This window comes from Argopecten irradians, chromosome 3 (genome assembly GCF_041381155.1).
Source record: "Argopecten irradians isolate NY chromosome 3, Ai_NY, whole genome shotgun sequence".
NCBI classification, from domain to species: domain Eukaryota; kingdom Metazoa; phylum Mollusca; class Bivalvia; order Pectinida; family Pectinidae; genus Argopecten; species Argopecten irradians.
Window position 1 is genome coordinate 26,213,343 of NC_091136.1, and position 21,335 is coordinate 26,234,677.

The 21,335-nt window shown below is 35.3% G+C and overlaps 1 protein-coding gene across 2 annotated transcripts in view; it reads right to left on the bottom strand.

Annotated features, from left to right (window-relative positions):
• Nucleotides 1–6,205: 6,205 nt before the first annotated feature.
• The window catches only part of LOC138318006 (homeobox protein SIX2-like), a 29,180-nt gene continuing 14,050 nt past the window's right edge, over nucleotides 6,206–21,335 (bottom strand). Inside the window, exons 2-3 of one of the 2 annotated variants that reach the window (XM_069260018.1) lie at nucleotides 11,681–11,707; nucleotides 6,206–7,523 (exon numbers count right to left, since the gene is read on the bottom strand). In XM_069260018.1, coding sequence (XP_069116119.1) covers nucleotides 7,223–7,523; nucleotides 11,681–11,707 — 328 coding nt within the window. In that variant the 3' untranslated portion in view covers nucleotides 6,206–7,222. The remainder of the gene's footprint in view (nucleotides 7,524–11,680; nucleotides 11,708–21,335) is intronic. The other variant, XM_069260019.1, reaches the window with a different exon arrangement.

Below are 21,335 nucleotides of genomic sequence, written 5' to 3' on the forward strand. Positions count from 1 at the left end.
TTCTTTTGTTTTACAGCATTTGGCGTAGAATTTGGTGCAAAACTCTCAGAAACTGCTCTTAAGCTTGTGATCCAGAGGTGAAGGGAATGTGGTAAAATGACCCTTTCTGTCCATATCACTCCATATGATGTATTTGATGTTATTCAAAATCTGTAAGGTGGTGATTTGTTACAAAAAATCAGTTTCGGTAAGTTTAACTCGTGGTACTGGCTTTCATTTCAAGGCCATGTGCTTTCCTGATTTAATCGACAAAGAATAGAATGGTAAACATCTTAATGAATTCTTGTTTGTTCTTTATTTGTTACAAAAAATCAGTTTCGGTAAGTTTAACTCGTGGTACTGGCTTTCATTTCAAGGCCATGTGCTTTCCTGATTTAATCGACAAAGAATAGAATGGTAAACATCTTCATGAATTCCTGTTTGTTCTTTATTTGTTACAAAAAATCAGTTTCGGTAAGTTTAACTCGTGGTACTGGCTTTTTTTTTTTATTTCAAGACCATATGCTTTCCTGATTTTATCGACAAAGAATAGAATGGTAAACATCTTAATGACTTCTTGTTTGTTCTTTATAAATTTTGTTTTCGTTTGCATGGAGTCAGTTTTCAGCAGAAATGTCATGTTCTCTTATTTATATAACAAGTAGATATATATAGTGTAGGTATCATTTTCCTGTTTTACTAACAACACATATTGACCACAATGTTGGGGGATTTAATCATTATCCTTAAAGATGCTCCACCGCCAACGGAGCATAAATGATATTAATCATTTAAACAATAATTAGTGTTAACTCGTGTATATATATGCCTAATTAACACAAAAAATAATATAAAATAATTCATTTCGCCTTTGGTGCATGCGCAATAATTACCTCATTCCATAAGAGATATAGTGCCACGGATGCAATTAATTATTTTTCATATTTTTAACTTGACGTAAAATTAGAAGCTCAAGCTTTTCAATGGTGGTAATTGTGTAAACTAAGTAACTTTTGTAACTGAAGAAAAATACTAAATCGTCTGTTCTGTTTCTGATAGTGAAAAAATACCATTTGTCAGCGGTGGAGCATCTTTAAGGAAACCAACATGGTAATAAACCGTCAACGAAGAAAAAAAAGTCAATAAAGCAATTGGGTTGAGAAGATTCGTTTTTCGTACATATACCTTATACCCGGTCATATTCACGCGACAAAGCTGTCATCTCGAACACTTGATCCGCTAAATATTGAAAAAACTATCCTTAAAGTGAGACCTTGAAATGTTTTAAATAATCAGCTGTACAGTAATATAGTGCATTTCAAGTTTTAATTACTTATGTTCTGTTTACGTTTTATTGTGACTGTATTTGATGTACAAAATATACTAAATATTTAATTTTCCTAGAATTAAATAGCAACATCTCACATGATCACATTTGCGTATTCCACCACACATACGAATGAATGGTATATTAACAACACATTACTAAATAAAGTCAATATCATCCGTACTTATATATGCATCGTGTTTTGTTACTGTTGCCCATTTTGCTTTTATATCGTATTGGTTTACAGAAAATTTAGATACAAAATACTTAATTAGCGAGAACGCTTGTTAAAACATTCATATGATGCTTCATTATGAACGCAGTTTTGTTTTTGCTTCGACATCCTATTTTGAACTTGGCTGATAAAGATTGATATCGATATGGCGGCAGTAGAATTTTCATTATTTAGAGAACCGCAAAGCATAATCGTCATGTTGTGTATGTATACTGTAATGGTTCTGAACAAGTTAACACAATACCGTGTGTCACTGTTGCAGATTTTGACCTGGCTGACAAATATAGCATTTTTGTGTATTCAACATGTTTAATGAATATTCATGAGGCTTATCATTGGTATAGCAGTAGCGGTATTCAGACTGTCAGAAATGAATTGTCATCTTTGTAGGAAGAAAAAAAAAGGCTTGTAGCAAAACTAAGTTTTAATATATATGTAATTCCGTCACCAGTGTTACCTTAATCTGGTTTACTCTGCCATGGTATGATTGGAAATCGTCTTGTGTGACCTTTAAGTACCAGAATATTGTTTATACTAGCAGCACGCCTAACCATACCTTGAATGAAGAAACCGCTGTCATAATTTACAGAGCTTTATTAACTAACTTGCATGGGAATTCAACGGTTATTTCACCAGTGTTATCCATGAATGGCTTTATTATGGAGATTTTACATTGTTTGTGCTGAGGTCTATTGAAGAAGAGCGATATTTTATTGTGGATATTACCCTAAGAATAAATTATTAAATTAGGCTAGGTGTTTATCTCTGCTCGCTGATCGGTACGGCCCATTACCCCTGTATGAGGTGTATAGGGGATGCTGTGTACTCGGAGTCTGCATTCTCACACTTTATGACAGGTAGGACTTTGGCACATGTACATAATTATGACACGTTATTGTCCAAAAGTGCAAATAACTGTTCGCTTCCTTTTTATAGGAGAAAATGTCATGATTTATTAAAATACAATTTCGTAGTTTTTTATTCATAATATAAAATTGTTTCAACACTATCTCTCCGCGTTTTACATAAATGTCACTATTATTTTTATGTTGATGATATCAATTACGCATAAAGTACGGAAATTGTTCAGCTCCAGTAGAATTGTTTTTATCGACGCGAGTATACAGCGTCAGTAAATACTCATTCATACACGCATTAACAATGTTTTAATTGAGCTTATATCTATTTTATAACATTTGTTACACGAAATCATTCTTACGATGCAGGTATTCTACTTAACTTAAAAATGGCCACCTTGATTGTTAACGTATAGAGTAGTTTCTGTTACACTAATTGATAACGATAACAAAGGTTCATAAAAGGTCAATAACATCCTGTTAATACTTACCGTAGTAATAATCAATTAATCTCTAATCACGCTATTACATGGAGCCACAACAAGAAAGTACCACAGCCTCCCAAAACATACAGACATTCACACACTCACAACACATCGCATACAGAGGAGGCCGTCCTTAAATAACCTTAGCTGTTCATAGACGTTAAGCAGGAAGCCAACCAACCCTAGTAGTTCATCAAGATTGTTATGATAGATTTTGACTGTTTATCGACAGGAGAAAGAGACAGGAATTTGAAATAAAAAAAAAACATTTTAAAACGGTACAACAGTCGGCATCACCACCTTGTTAGAAAACAATCTGTTTTCTGATGCAATGTGATATTAGACGTGTTGAGTTGGATTTTAGATGGCCATACGTTCCGTTGTTACCACACTTTGGCTGGTTGGTTGAACTGATTAACGTCTTATTAACAGCTAGGGTCATTTAAAGACGACCTACCGTGTGAAATGTGTGTTGCGTGTGGTGTAAGATGCGTGCGTGTTTCGGGAGACTGCAGTATCAAAACTTTGTACTATTACAAAAAATAATGTTTTATAGTGCTATCTCATTGAATCATACCATTAAAGACACCGGACAGCACACCCTACCAGGTTTGTTTGTTTGTTTGTTTGATTAATTAACGTCCTATTAACAGCTATGGTCATGTAAGGACGGCCTCCCATGTATGCAGTGCTTGTGTGTATGTTGTGCGAGGTGCGTGTTTTGGGAGACTGCGGTATATTCGTGTTATGTCTTCTTGTATAGTGGAACTGTTGCCCTTTTTATAGTGCTATATCACTGAAGCATGCCGCCGAAGACACCAAGCAACACACCCCACCCGGTCACATTATACTGACAACGGGCGAACCAGTCGTCCCACTCCCCGTTATGCTGAGCGCTAAGCAGGAGCAGAAACTACCACTTTTATAGACTTTGGTGACACCGGACAGCACACCCTACCAGGTCAAATTATACTGATCGGTAAACCAGTCGTTCGACTTTTTGATGATCGCTAAGCAGCGGTAGAAACTGCAACTTTTATCGACTATGGTGTGTTTCAAAAAGATAATAGAACCTAGAGACTTTTTCACAAGGGCGAACGCTCAATAATTTCTTCGAGACGTTAGGAAGACAAAAGTCAGCTAGGAAATAAAGAAAAATATAATATCCCAAATTTAGTCGCCTTTTACGCCATGTAGTGAGGGCAGCAGCCACAATTCAAAGGCGATATTTGCTAGCCAATACAACTTCCCGGGTTTCTTTGATAAAGTCTTATCTGAATTATAACAAATTATTAATAATTGTCCATGGATATATTCTATTATTTTCAAATTAATATTGTTTCGTTATCATGTTGATGTTTATGCCAAACAAATTTTCTAAGACATGGGAGTGTTTAAAAAACAAAATCGACCACAAGCGATCTTTACAATGGAAATAATATAAATGTATTTAGAACGGAATTACCATCTTTTTGATTTTAATGATTTTAATAATACAATAATGAATTGTATCTGTCTTATCAAGATAATATGCCGATAAGGTGAGATGAGATATACCGTATATCTCAAGACAAGACTTAATTGGCGAAATATTTATTGAAAATATATTCATGGAGCCACCTCTTGATAAAACAACAAGGAAGAGACAGTTGTTATTTTCCATGCTTTATGCAATTCTATAGGTAACATAAGCGGATGATTCTGGGTACGTGAAGATTTGTTTTGTTTGTTTGTTTGTTTGATTAATTAACGTCCTATTAACAGCTATGGTCATGTAAGGACGGCCTCCCATGTATGCGGTGTGTTGCGTGTATGTTGTGCGAGGTGCGTGTTTTGGGAGACTGCGGTAAATTCATGTTATGTCTTCTTGTATAGTGGAACTATTGCCCTTTTTATAGTGCTATATCACTGAAGCATGCCGCCGAAGACACCAAGCAACACACCCCACCCGCTCACATTATATGACAACGGGCGAACCAGTCGTCCCACTCCCCGTTTGCTGAGCGCTAAGCAGGAGCAGAAACTACCACTTTTATAGACTTTGGTGTGTCTCGGCCAGGGGACAGAACCCAGAGCCTTCCTCACAGGGGCGAACGCTCAATGCAAGGCCAAAAGTGAGGCGGTGCCAAGGAAGGCATTAGGAAAGATAAAGTCAGTTAGGAAGAAAAGATAAGATCCTAAATTTAGTCGCCTTTTATGATCATGCAATAGGGGCAGCAGGTACAATTCTGTATGAACGACTTTACTTATTTTTGAGTGTGATAAATTTTCGCTTATTTCACAGAATTCAGATACCGCGAAAATTAATCGTCGCGAAAATGCTCTGAGCACAAACATTACGAGCATATGACTCAAAATTGCGAAATTAAGCCGCATTGAAAAGGTCGCAGGGAATGGAAACGCGAAACAAGTCGCCTTGAAAAGGTCGCAGGGAATGGAAACGCGAAATTAAATCGCTTAAAAAAGTCGCAGGGTATGGAAGCACGAAATTAAATCACTATAAAAGATGTAGGAAATGGAAACATGAAATTAAATCGCTATAAAAGGTCGTAGGGAATGGAAACATGAAATTAAATCGCCTAGAAAAGGTCGTAGGGAATGGAAACGCGAAATTAAATCGCCTAGAAAAGGTCGTAGGAAATGGAAACGCGAAATTAGGTCGCCAAGACAAGATCGGAGGGAATGGGAACGCGAAATCAAAGCGCCTAGAAAAGGTTGTAGGGAATGGAAATGTGAAATTAAGTCGCCTAGAAAAGGTCGTAGGGAATGGGAACGCGAAATTAAATTGTCGTGAATAAAAGGTTGGTTTACAAGGCACAAAGTAATGTCAATTTATTGAGTACGGCGTTATCGCATACATAGATGACTTTAACACAGAAACAAATTTATTAATGTGTCATATAATTTACAGTTTTCCAGTCCTACCAAGTAAGTTAACAACCGGTTCAAGTGTGTATCCTAAATATAATTAAGATAAACGTTTATGGTAGACATATGTAATCAAATATATTCAATTGTCATGGTTGAAATAACGTGACCATTATTATGACGTCACTGATGTTGATATAAAATCGTCATTTGAATACTGATCAATGGTGTTTTTGTAATTCTTAGCAACGTTAAAGCATAGCGCCCAAAAATGAGTAAATATTTTGAATATAAACATTCAACTATCTTTTTAAGGTATATATGGTCAACATAATTTTGCAAATAATCTAGTGTATTAGGGATGTTGTCTGCAAAGATTTGACATGTATACAAACCAAAGATTCCATAAGGAAGATGCTTAATTCTTAATGATGTAATCGACCTCATGGAAAGAATGGAAACACTTCTATTGGCTTAAGATAATTTGATTTAATACACAAATTATTTACATTTTGATCTGACAATATTACATAAAATGTTATAAAGAATTACCGAGTAAAATATCAACACATAAATCACACAGTACAACGTACAGAAAACAACTTTTGATTTCTCTTTAGATACTATAAGTCAATAAATAACAGTGACCTTCACTTCCATTCGTGATATAGTTTCCGGTCACATGATCATGAAAAACACTGTTAATAATGTATCTCTGTCCATGATGATAACACTGAATATATTTTAAAACTTGTCGATACAGATTGCACTAACAAAAGTGATGACGTTCTCCATAGGAGATTTCAGTGTTATAATCATTGTTAGTGACGGCATGGAACTTTTTAACAGTGGAGTCTGAAACTGTGTTGCATGGAAACAACGCCTTTGGGAATAACCATTGTAGCACCATCGTCGCACGTAGCACAACACATGTTGGGAAATAGCAACACAGTGAGAAATTAACAACACCAAAAGCGGGGGTATCTAGTTCTTATACGCAGGGGTATCTACCTCTTATACGCGGGGGTATCTACCTCTTATACGCAGGGGTATCTACCTCTTATACGCAGGGAGTATCTACCTCTTATACGCGGGGGTATCTACCTCATATTCGTGGGGGTATCTACCTCTTATACGTGCGGGGTATCTACCTCTTATACGTGGGGGTATCTACCTCGTATGCGCGAGGTAGCATTGTTTATTGTCATGCCGACTTAGGATCTTACGATATGACTCCGGTATTGGTGACAGAACAGTATCTTTAGTTCAGACATTTTGTCTCAGCGTCCTCATAAAACAATAAACCACGTGACTGTCCAACTACGTGAGTCGCTATGCACTGTGTTTTAGAGCGATACGGGGTCACAGTGTCGGGACGTGTTTTGATGTTTCCGGATGCACATGTTTGCTATAAAGGACAGTTCTTTATTGAACAGTATTACAACATACATGTGGTTCCGGCAGTTGGTGGTCATACAGGTGGTACTGGGTGGTGCAAGCGGTGGTGGTGGTCTAGTGGCGGAGGGGCGCAGAGGTAGTGAGGAGGAATGGGCTCATTTTTAACAAGTGGCATCGATGTTAGATTCGTTCGCATATCCTCAATAAGTTTAGCTGACATGTCAATATCCCCTCGGTACTCGTGTGGCATCATCATCGGTGGGTTGCCACACATCTGCTGATGGTGATGGTGGTGGTGGTGCTGTGGTGTTTGGTGGTGACTATGGTGATGGTGATGGTGCATATTGTGCTTCATGCCATCGTCCATGAGGTCTCTGAAAATACACAAGAAAAGTTCATCGTCATTTACGTGTCAATAATTGTAAACATAGGACATGTATAATTCTATATATATTGTAAAGTAATACTGCCAACGGCGTTCCAAAGAAAGTACATCGGTAAGGTTATTCAATACAGTAGCTGTTGGGGAGTTGGACCGTTATAATTGGAAGCTGTCAACTTGAACCCATGCCTTGTTTAGATGCTAAGCTCTGGAGAAATATTGCCTTTCAGTTTTGTTTAGTTTCCTTTTATTGAAGAAATAAATGTAACATTTGTTTCATACAATAGCTCGTTATTGAAGGCGGATTTGTTGAAGTGTAAATTCTTCCGTCACGATCCAGCTGTGTCCATAAAACAATTATATATGTAAAATTAAGATCATGCGATACGTGGCCAATATGATTAGAAATTCATAAGATATTGCTGTATTCAAAGGCTGTACCGAGATTTATTTTATTTGTATGCAAAATTCATCAAAAATCAAATAAAAACCAGCATATCGACTAAGATCAAGGTTGTGTATAAAGGAAAACATATCTCAGGTGAGCCATTTCGACATTTTCAAAAGTTGCCATTAAAATAAACAATGTAAGAAAACAACAGTCACATCGGCTAAAATCTGCTTTAAAAAAATCAGTTCGAATATGTTCGTCTATTTGTTTTACTAGAAAAACATACTCAACGTGGACCGCCTGCCGTCAACAACCGTATTTTAATGTTCTTTGTAAAAAATGCTCCAACGCCGACAGACCAAACTCATTATTTAAACAATAACTAATGTATAATCGTGTTTAAATGTGTCAAATTAACACCAAAATGCATATAGCATTATTTATTTAGTTTTTGGTGCATGTACAATTAGTACTTAATTCCATATAGGGCATTGTGTCATCGTTTTTTTCAGGATACAATTAATTAGTTTTTAATATTTTTATATTGAATCAAAATAAGAAAGTCAAACTTTTCAATGATGGTAATGGTGCAAAATAAGTGACTTTTGTAACTGAAGATAACTACTATTTCGTCTGCTCCTATTTTTGATAGAGAAAAAATAACATTGGTCGGCGGTGGAGCATCTTTAATTAGTCAAATGATATACAGTTACGTTGCCTGTTTGTAAGCTTATCTATAAACATTACAGGGGTCACCATGCATTAAATGTTGAGATTTGATTGTAAATGTAATCAACAATCCATGTTTTTATTTTGCATATGCATATAACTGCATAACATTCAAGTTGGAAATCTTCAACAAATGTTTTTTTATTGTTTTTTTCTTAAAAAAGAAAGACGGTATATAAATCTATTGTAGCCTGTTGTTGTTTTTGAGGAGGAAATACACAATGTTTTTAATGCAGCGTTTATTTGAAGAAAGAAAAAAAGACAGATTTTTTTTTGGTACTGAAAGACATTCGTCTTTGTAAGAGGTTTCTATTTTAGAGACTGGGTATACACATGCCACGCTTTGAGGTTGTTATTTGAAGAGAGAAAGACAACGTAGGCTACATTCGTAAATTTTCTCACGGTATTAAACCAATTGCTATAAGGGAAATTCTTAAGCACTGCACAAATAATTACGTCAGTTAGCAATTGGGGCGAAGTCAAATTGTAACGAAAATATGGAAACAATCACTTCAAACGGGAATTAAACAATGACAAATTGTGCTTAATGGGGTCGTGGCGAAGAGGTGTGTGTGTGAGGTTAGACTGGCGTGTGACGCTGCTGATGAGCGGGACAACGTGTTAGTAGTACATCCACTCTAGTGGCATGGCCGCCAACTAACACAATGATTACGCTAATTAAAACACGCTAGGCATCCTGAAAATGGTGAATATCTTCCTGTTTGTCTGCTCTAGGGTTCGTGGACTGACCCTTGATGGGCTCTGAGGGGCCATAGGGGCACTAGAGGGGTCGAAGGGGGCTAAGGAGTAGGCGTGTGTGCTGTGTACGAGAAGTACCGGACAAGGCCAATTGTCGCGGCAAGAGAATGAGGAAACAGGAATCGACTGAATGGGTCTACGTTGTGTAGGCTTGCGAACCCTCTCAAGGCACTTCAATGACATTTTCTTATATAAACCCTGCAACAACATCCTGTAGAACATGTTTTGAAGTTGAATATGAAACAATACATTTAAGCGAGCCTGGCGTTCGTGACATATAAATAGTTCTCCTGGTTATTCAGTAAAGTCGTCGCTATTTTTTGATGTCTATATTTGTATATAGTATACATGGCTCCGTACGATCAAGTGTATGCAGCAACAAAATTGTGATCACACTGTAGAAACGTGTAAGTTATGATCATCTAACCTTTACCTGGTGATTGCTACCATTGCCCGTCATTAAGATTACATTACATAATTATACATCATGTTGAAGACTGTCAATACTTTTTATTCGACCAACTTGTGCAAAACAATTAAACATTTCTTGGAAAATTAATTTTTGTATTGTTACGTTATGACAATGATGTGCTCTGAAGCTCTTTATTTCAACATCGATTTCAGTGTTTGACATCAAGGTTGCACTTGTAGTTGTTGAAATTAGTCTAAAACCATATGCTTTCATGTAAGTTCAAACATTTTACATGTTTTCTTCTCATATTGTGTCGACATTTCCAAACAATGATTACAAGGATTAATTTCTACACAGCACATTGTGAAAGTATTGATGACCATGTGGAACTGTTATTTATGTATTATCCACATTGCAAACGATAAAGTTGAACAATGACGGAGATGTATATACTAGTAGTCATTTTTAATATATGAATCTTGAATATTTTCTTTCATTATTTGGGATCTTGTTTCTTTGCAATTTCAATTGTATCTTAAAGCTATGACAAATGTATTTGCTTAAAACTTATATTGAATCAAAAATGAGAAACAGAGTTTGTCAGTAAGCATTACGATTCAATATCGATAAAACATTTGGTATATCACCACCAGGAACATATTTTTGTTATATTTCTAGTCAGTAAACCTCGACAAATAAAAGTATTGATATTCCAATCAACAGGTATGAAGGCGTGGACTTAATATATATACAATATATATACAGTGCTCAGTGATGCTTTCAGAAACTAAAAACATAGAATCACATATTTGAAGTGTGTGCAAACCAGAATATTGGAAGTAAGATTATAAGCTGTGAAAGGTGCAAAGAACATAAAATAGAAAAAAAATCCATAAAATATATATAAAAAATGAAAATGATTTTATAAACCTAATCGTTTTATACGGTTTATGTCATAGTTCACACAGCGTATTGTTACTATTTATTCATCTATTCCTTGAGTATTTTGTAACATGTGTTCTATTACTGTAAGCTAGCTATCGGCTGCAACTGTAACAATATTCAATAAATTATAATCTCCTTCAATATGTCCATATCCATAAGATTCTTAAGTCCTGTATACAATAAGATATGTCCAATTGGCGTGTTATAAAAGGAAATTAAGTTGCATGTACAACGTTTATAAACTTGCTAAAAGGAAAATATAATTAAGATCCAAACAGGAAGATAACAAGTAGATAGATTGACATCGTCACATGCATTAATTATTCAATAAAGTTTCAACTTTGCTTGATTTAGATATTTTTTTTTCTATTTCACACTTAATATTTTCCCCGAGGAATTGATTAAAAAAAGAGTGTGCATTGTGTGTTGAGAAATAAAAATCATTTGGAGAGATGGGAGGATGTGCAAGTGTATCTATTTCAAATCTGGAATCCTTCGCAAATAATGATAAGATCCTAATTCTGAAAAAGAACATTTTTCAATATATAATTTAAAAAAAAGACCTATATACCATGTAGTCTTTCGACTTCCTATCATTGTTATATAATGCTTTGTATGAATATGTAAAGATTTATCGATTATTCAACTTTGATTTAGTTTTTATCTTTTGTTTTATAAACAGGGGGAAATCGTCCATCAAAGTATAAAAACAACATTCTTATAACACAGATAGAATCCGAAATATCTCCAAAACATCAATTTTCATGTTCTTTTCATAGAAGATGTTATCATAAATTGTTCATGCACACGTGTACAACATTGAAAGTGATAGTAGCACACAGTAGAACACTGATGTAAGCGATAAACGTGCCCACAGAATGTTGACGTAAGCAATAAATGTGAACCCCCTTACCTTCTCATCTCCTCGAACACGAGTGGGCTATAGAAAAGAGAGAAATATATTATCAACAATTTTGCATGAAGTCGAAAACTCGGACATGTGGACAATAGTATTCTATTTTAGCTTATGATATACGAAACATCAAGTCATACCCACATTCAGCGTCATAGAGCAGATATCATGACAAGTATATCAGTTTATCAAGATGATTTTTTTGAAATTATTTTTTAAACATATTTCTATTATGCTACAAAATATATACAAACGTATGTATAGTGCTGGGGTCTATTTTACGTATATCAATGTAAAAAATCAAATCATTCTTATAAAAAGAAGAAAACTATATCAAATCTATACTACAGTTTACATGTAATCATATTAGAAATTCTATCAATACTACTGTGAACTTGTGTCATGATCACATTTCATTTCTCAGTGCATTTTGATGCAACCTCAAGTGATTATTTGATATGAAACACTTGACCAAATGGCCAGTTTTTGGACATCATCATCAAGGGAGAATCCGATGTTCGTGCAACTTCCTCTTCCTCAAGCGAGAAGATTGAGCATAAGATGTAAATGGACTGTGGGGGTGTAATATGACGATTATCTAATATGTTCACGGAAAGGATGAAGGACCGGAAAATAAGGAAGGATAGACATGAACAGAGACGGGAGATCCCCGTATAAACATGCATGCGTGTCAACTTTTATGTTTTATGAGATGTGATACGGTTTATCTTTCATTAACATGTCCCGTGATGACGATGTTATACTCTATAAGTTCCTTATGTCATAATAATGCTTAAACGTCGACTCTAGATATCGTGACTATGTTCATATCGTTTGCGCATAATTTATACATAGAGCTAATGTAATCCAATGCCAAGTAGAAAAAAACGTGATCAAAATATAAGAGAAAAATCCTGTATTACCATCAATGTTCATAATTTTTATACGATAATTAGACAGATAATTTCATAGAAAACATTTACACATTCATTTTAATTATATCTTTAGGATATCATTTTTTAACATTAAATTTCGTCCAAAATCATTCCATTTCACGTCAACAAAGTACATATGATTTTCAGTTTTAGTTTTTGTTCATATTATTTATTAAGTATCAATAGAAATATAGAATTTTTATCAGATAAATATTTACTTTAGTATTCTGTGATACACATGCCACAAATACAGACGTAATGTGATGAACACTGCCTTACAACTCTTGAAATGATATAATGAATGTACTCTTTTGATATAAGTGTAAAATGTAAACAATATTCTTGTTCTTTTTCAGGATGTTCTTATGTTTAAGAGTAATTTTTATTACTGCTCAAGCTCTATGTGTTTCTCTGAATGAACTGACACCGCTGAAAGCTATGTAATGTATACTACATTACATTTCGATATCACTACTGAGAGTGTAGAGTATAACCGCTGTTATAACTGAAGAAATAAAAGTGTGAAGATGTAAAAATAGCCACGTGCCAGTAGTTAGAACAACAATGGCGACGTGGGAGGCGTGTATAATACCGGAAATTGTCGGATAAATTATCCGGATCCATAGTTGTTTTAGGTTACATATGTCTGATAGATAATACAATATCTAAGGTAGACAATGTCCGAACAGGTGCGATATACACTGGAGGTATACCCGTTTTACACATGTCCAATTCACACATTACTATAGAAATGTGATATAGGTTTTCACAATAAATATTAGGTAACCCCGGAAGCTTAGACCAGGAAATTGCTCAAATACTGTTTCTGTTCAATTGTAACCTGTTGCGATACTGTGTGTGTCCACCATGTGGTACGATACCGTTAGTGCTTTGATGTTCAGTCGTGAGTTTTTCCTTTTCATGAATTATGCAGTTTTCAAAGTTTGTATAATTAAAGATTCTTGAATCAGATAGTCTAACGTTACACAAAAGAAATGTTTCTTGTCGGAATACATATGCTATGGCTATTTTTTTCTAGAAATTGATCTGGGTTTATATGAAACACTAATTATGCGATTTAACAAATTTTGTTATGTTTTTTCTTCATGTAAACGATAACTAAGTAAATAGCTTGATGTTGCCAGGTAATAATCACTAATATGTATGCAACTAAATATGTAAGTCATATTACAATGTACAGATATAAGATAAATCGGATGTATCTAGTACTAGTCTTATCATATATTACTATCATCCACGTGGTCCATTAGAAAAACATTAATACTTCCATCTTCCGCTTAGCTTAGAATGAGGAGGAGGTGCGGGGTATGACAACAGTCAACCATATGGTATTCTAGTTAATTAAATATAATCGGTATTTATATATTCACATCACGGCCGACAGGTTGTCCCGATCTATACAGCTACTACTGCCGTGTATACCCCTGTGTGGCTTACACTGTGATATTTCAAATTATTATCATTTCAATACCTTTCACGATGTTATGAAATTTTAAAGTTTATACGCATGTATGAGCAGAAAATTGTTTGCCATGGTTTAGTCTGACAGATAGTGTATGAAGACTTGAGGTCAAGCTCAAATTTGTCGTTAGTCGACCGAGTAGAATGAATTAAAAATGCTAATCAAAACACATTATGCTACACTAAATATGCTATTTACATGCAAACGGTTTAGCCGGTATTTTCTATATTTGTTATGCACTATTATCACTCGGCAGAAATGATGTTATCAGTTGTAATGTATTATTATAATTGATATAAAATCCAGGTGGTCTGATATTTGGACTTTCTCTATCGATATATCCTAATGCAAATGTATCATAAATCGAATGCTGAATCAGAATAATTAATAAACAGCAATAAAACATTTTAATATGGACTGTTGGTGTCCAAGAGCGATCATTCCCAGATTCAAATGAGTTGTGAAATCAATCAGTTGTACCACCGTATGAGCGATACGCCTAAATTAAAGGCGCTTAGTAGGTGCTCTGCGGGCGCTCACTGGACTTGTAACCACTACCTTCATTAATTAGCAGTAGGACCGTCACGTGCAGAGATAAAACGGTCGGTACACAGACTCGAACAGCAACCGCGTGGCCGTCCACCCAAGTACCTAGAACGACATCAGGGCGGCCCTCACACCTGGACCAAGTATTTATATGGATCAGTCAAATTACATCGCATCGAGCTTTTCATCATTACAAAATGTCAGCGGATTGTAATAAAGGAAATATAACACCACAGATAGACACACGAGGACTACACACACAAGTGCCTATCACCTCCAGTCAGCGAGGCTGAGCAAAATCAAGAGAAAATTGGAAACCCTCCGGAGAAATCAGTCTTGTCAAACTTTTTCCATTTTATCATATTTCTCAGGTTACATTGAAATCGTGGAGATATTTTGCAACAAAACTTGCATTACATTCCGGCGGTAAATTGGGGAATTCTGTTCAAACAAACTGCCTACTGCACCAACAAACGTCACCCGAAACTCGTTTTATCGGTAAACGTCTAGAATGCACCGTGCTCTAATTAAGGACATTTTAATGGAAGATTTATCCTAACGATTGTGAAAATAGTAATCATCCTTAAGTCAACGGGCGTTAGTGATTTCTCCGTTTGTACACATGTCATCGTGCGCCGAGACGCTAATGTTTACACAACGACCATTAACATGTTACAGTGCTGATATCACACCTTGTTATGTATTGCGCTGATCTGATGTACCATTTCATCTATAACCAATCAGGCTTGTTGATAACATCTTTTAAAACAGTTTCTGTTGTAACGAGTGGCGACGTTGTCATTACGTTAAAATACGACAAGAAATAAAAGAGGGGGATGGGGATATCACGGTGTTACAGTACATTGTTGAATAAGACCTGTGTTGTTTTATAGAATTTCAGCGTGTCACTCCTTCAAACTAACACAGTGACATTATACGGTAATAGTATAGCGTTATGACAATACCAAGTTTCCTTTGAGTGGGATACAGGAGATGTAGATGCATACAGCATGTATGTCAAGCTAATGGTAATAATGAAACGATGTACCGAAGGTGAATCTTTAGAAGGACAAACGTAATTAGTCTAGACACACAAGGCATGCTTCATCACTCATTGAATAAACAATATCATTGATTAAGACTTTTACATAACCTGTTTGTGATCGCATCTTGCAACTTTAATCACAAGATCTTACCATATAACATAATGGTATTTTCTCTTCTGAAACGGATGAAATGTCGTAAATTTCTTGTCGATTTATATTTAAACATATTTGTTTCATTAAAAGACATTCTTGTTGATTTGAATCTTTTGTATTTTTTTGTTGAAATTATTGTTGAAACTACAAAATTATTCGTAGTTACGTTCTAAGAAACTGAAATAACATTATGTCAATGTAGGTCAATTCTGTCAACAATACTGCTTTTTATCTGAATAATCTTATAGTAACTATCCAAAAGACTATCAAATCCTATCTACATCTCTGATACTACGGATGGTTATGACATGTATCCATTTTTTAAGAGAATGTTAGAATATAAAAAAGTCAATGATGCTACGTGTGTTGGTTCATTAACTTCTCCCTTTAAAGTGTGTTTAGATGGAAGTATCTCTCGTTAAGAATTCGTCTACCTTTTCATAACTTTCACACAATTGAAAAGGTGTACGCTAAGCCTACAAGTAATACACGACCATGACATAAGCAAACACTTTTGTTCGCTATATAAAGATAGTGTTTCTTTTAATTTGAAAACTCTTCACATATTCGGACAAGCATGACGATTTATTTATTTCTAACTTTGTACAATACGGTGATAATTTCCATATTAATATTCCGGCTGTGGTGTGTGTGCGATGTATGTACCCTCACCCTCTATTGCCCTTCCGCATTAATCAGACTCTTACAATACCACTGTCATAACCGCAACGCTGAATAGCGTCGGGAGAGCTATCCACCCGACAAATCCCGGGTAGATCAGATATAGATCAGGCAGAATCTAACTGCCTCCATTGGTTATGCTCATTTGCTAGAGACTCCGATTGTTTAGGGCTTGTCAGAGCGAGGGAAGAGCCTCTTAAGGTAATTAATTCTATTGTCCACGGGTGTCAACTATCATCATTTTGTGGTTTTATGAGACTTAGCCTCAAATTGATAGTTGTTTTATCAGTGTTGGATCTGAGGCCCGCCACTTCTCTTCTCCTCATCGTAAAGTCGGCTAGAGATGCGGCTCAACAACGATTTGTTTACGGCCATAGCGCCAACCGACATCTGAATGATAGCAACAAAACCACATCCTAAAACGGAATAAGTACCGAGACATCCTATAGCTCAAATAAATGTCAGCATAAAAATGATGTGCTGGTATATTTTTTGTTAAAATGCAGTTTACGTTCATAATTTGGCCGCAGCAACGCCGTATTGACTTGAAACCATACAAATAATGCCTGGATAATTACGAAACTATAACCAAGACTAAACATAGATAAAGGAAGGAAAGTTCAGACAAAATTATAGACTTATACGGATGTTTTTGAAATAGTGAAGACCAAGCGTCCAAACAGAGTTAGAATCTTCCATGAAACCTGTGAAAAACAAAAAGGTGATCCAATATATAGTAAGGAATTGGTATCTTATTCCAATGATTTTCTGCCGAGTGTTAATTTTTCAACTGCAATAAAACCCTATTTGACATAGGCAAACCATGATTAGCTACACTGACTTATTTCGATTGATGCAGTGTTTTTAATTTATCATGATTGCCTGGCGATAATTTATAAAAGTTATAAGATATCAGTATTGTTGTATAGTTGTTGCAACAACAAAGAACCCATAACGTTTAGTTAAAAGACATCACTTCCTAATTTTCTACGAATATATAATGACAGTGTTCCGACCATTTAAAGAACGCACCGTTAGTTAGTTTTGGATTTGGAGAATTGTTGCAATTTTATATTCATGAATATATATTAATTGCGTAAAACGGTGTTTTATTTCTCCGTTGGGGGTTTTAAACCTCAATAATGAATTTATTTGATGCGCTATGCGTAAAATTAGCATAGAACCGTTCGTTGATATTTGCATGTGAAACAGATTTATTCATTTGTTGCATATCCACATTAAAAGCGTGAACTTTTTAGGGGACATTACAAAATATGTAGGTAACCAGATAGCATTGTCATATAGAAAACCATTCCTTTTTCTCTCGTATCCATTGATGGAACTTTGACAATAAAATACCCATTTTATCCCAGTTCCATTAAAAATTCAAACGTATTTGAAATATGAAACACGTGTCTGTATTTTGATACGATTGCGATGCTTTAAATACACTTGATCTGGTACATGTATATATACATGTGTAACTATTGCCATCCGCGTCGGTGGTTATGAATACTATGTCTGTCAATATACTTAACACACTTCCTTACTCATATGATAATTTTACTCGTCCGTTTAATTTAAGCTGTTATGTTTAATTTAAGCTGTTATCCACATCCAAGCACTATTACCGATTATAGATCAAGAATGAAGAATGTTTTCATATTAAACACTGAATTCCTTACAGAAAATAACATCGGACCGATCCAAAAAAAAAAAATAATAATCTTGTTGCAAATGTATCATTAAACGGTTTGTAATCTATAAAGTAAGCATACACCTACGTTTACATTTATGTAATGCTTATGTTTAACGAACATGATCGTATTCGCGGAAGCGTTATCCACACAAAAAACCCTTAAATCTATTCAACTTAATACAAAGGTTATTTCAATTTCAAACTCATCACTCTGTCTGAATTATTATCTTTTCACAAAATCATAAACATCACGAGTGTCATTTATATTCCTGTAAATGCATCTTGGTTTATCTCAATCACACCCGAACTTTCAGAATGGACTGGTCTAATCTTTGATTTAGAAGATCCTAAATGTGTCTTCAGGGGTGAATGGGTTCATGAATCTCGTGAATGAAGATTTATTATATTTGAACAAAGACTATATAGTAATTCAGCGTTAGTTATTCTGAAATACACGACATTAATACTATATGAGGAGGTCCTTAGGTTTTATGACGTGAATTTTATTATTTACACCGACAATTGAAAACGAAAAACATAAACTACATATTGTCGAGCAAAGTTATAAGGAAACTTTACAGTTTATTGCTCTACAATTAAAATATTTGAAAACCAAATTTAATATGATACAGGAAAATAACATACAAAAATGTATAAAGACCTGGCAAATAAATATTTTCATTTGCGACTTCTTCAATTTTCATAGATAGGACCATATAATACCTACACTCAATTTCAGTATCTAATGTCTACTTAAAATCTTCACAGAGTTGAATAATAAGCTGACGATTATGTTTTTATCTTTAGTAACATTTTGTTATTAAATCTAATATGTTATGTGTTTACACCTTAGTCGAGGTATCATGTTTTTCCAGTCAATCAGAGCCGGGTAAGGACGGAGGAGCCAATCTTAAACACTTGGTCGTGTTGAGAGTCCAACAGGGATGTCTGAGTTGTGACAAGAACGTTGCAGAACCCGCCAGTTTGTCTATGTTAATGTATTACACTTAAAATCAATTGGGAAATGACAAATTATGAGGGAAATATGATAATTACGTAACCCGAGCTTTATAGTTACACCGCGTACTGGGATTATTGTACACATTGCCTTGAGCATGGCTTTAAATGGCTTCAGAAACAATCACGATTTCCCCTAACCCGGCAAAGCATTTAAGTTTTAGTAGGCACAATGCCTGCATAGATAAATAAAGAAGATAGACGAATTGCTGCTCCCAGCGTTTAATGTGGGTCTGTCTTGAATGGCGTGCTGCCATTGTTGTGAAACGGCACTGCTGGACAGCAATACAGAATCAACGGGACGCCCCATCAGGTTAGCGGTGTGTATTTGTTTGTATGGGTAGGAGAGAGTAGGCGGTGATACTGTCCATGTTTGTCACCAATTGTCCGTAAGCCCCTTGGTCCATTGTCGTACCTATAGTGCCAAATATTGTTCATCATAGACAAATTCGTAGCGGAATAAGGCACTGCAGTGATGGCAGTACTAGCAAGTCTCTGCAGGGGGACACCCGACAGCCATCAGGTATAACACTACCCTGAAACTCCACCTTGCCCATAATTAATGACCGCTACATTCCCCGTCACAGAATGCTGCGATTATAGACTTTAAATGAGACTACAGCGGGACATGAACACAGACACAAAAAATGGCCGTCACTTTACCGCCGGGCACGGTGGGGCCTCGCCATGCCATTCATAGAAAACCAAAAAGGTGATGAATGGGGCAGACTTTCTATGTAAATTAAGGCGGAGATATTAAAATACTTTCATTTATAAGAGTTCAATTATATTCTATAATGCATTTACGGCCATGAATGAAGTAAAGATACCTTATATGTGTGTATTAATGCATTGTGTCCACATATCATTGCTAACGGCTTAACTGTAAATTGTCAAGAAAAAAAATCAGAATTTTACAAAACAGTTTAAATGGTGAAAGCAGTTTAAATAGATTAATGTCTAAGCGTGTAGTTTGTGATAAGAGTTAGACAACTCAATATCAAGTGGTCCCAGTGTTAATCAGCATTGTTAGCGTGTATCAGAACACATAGACCAACTGTCTCGGTGCCCAAACATTCTTAGCATAATCTTCTTAAATTATTTTTATCCTATAGTGATTGCATTAATTTGTTTTTCGATTTTATTGTATGTCTGTATGTGTCCATTTTTCATTTTGTTACATTTTCTTGATCGTTACGATCTTATTTCTCAATTATCAATAATATAATTTGATGATTTTCTTTTTAAAATCTATTTCATCTATATCGCAACATTTTGATAGCATTATTTGGCTTCATTGTAGTAATTGGTTATATCTGGTGCTTGGGGCTAGTACTTGAGGTTGTTAGTATCGGGCGGTGTAACACTAATTTAGTAATTGAGATAATTTGTTCAGTACTTGACTAAGTGAGCATCAGGCGATATAACAATATTTAAGTACATTTTTGTATCTGTGACTATGTGAGTATCGGGCGATATAACAATATTTAAGTATCTGTAACTAAGTGAGTATCGGGCGATATAACAATATTTAAGTATATATCTGTGACTATGTGAGAATCGGGCGGTATAACAATATTTTAGTAATTGAGGCTATGTGGTAATGGGCGATGCAACAATATTTCATGTTTTAATTAAGATTACTAAGTGAGTATCATGCGATATAGCAATATTGTAGCTATGCTAATGTTGGTATTAACCAATGTAACAATATTCCAGTACTAGTGACTATTTGGGTATCAAGCGATGTAACAATATGTTAATACCTGTTAATTAAGTGAGTCTCGGGCGATGCTCAGTGTGACAATGTGAGTATTCGACGATGTAATAATAGTTGAGTACTTGTGAATGTGTAATGTCTATCTGTAATGAGCCTACGACAGTAAACTGTAACTAGATATACTGTAGTTAAATACGGACACTTGAAGGTGTGATACTAGCCAGGGCAGTGTCGGCTTACCGATAAATCCTCCAGCCCTCTACTGACGAAGACCCCGTCCGAGTTCGCCAGCTACCCGAGTATTTGGTTTATGAGGACGAACCAACCCATTGTCTACTACCATCAACAAAGTATAAACTGTACTTATAGTAAATA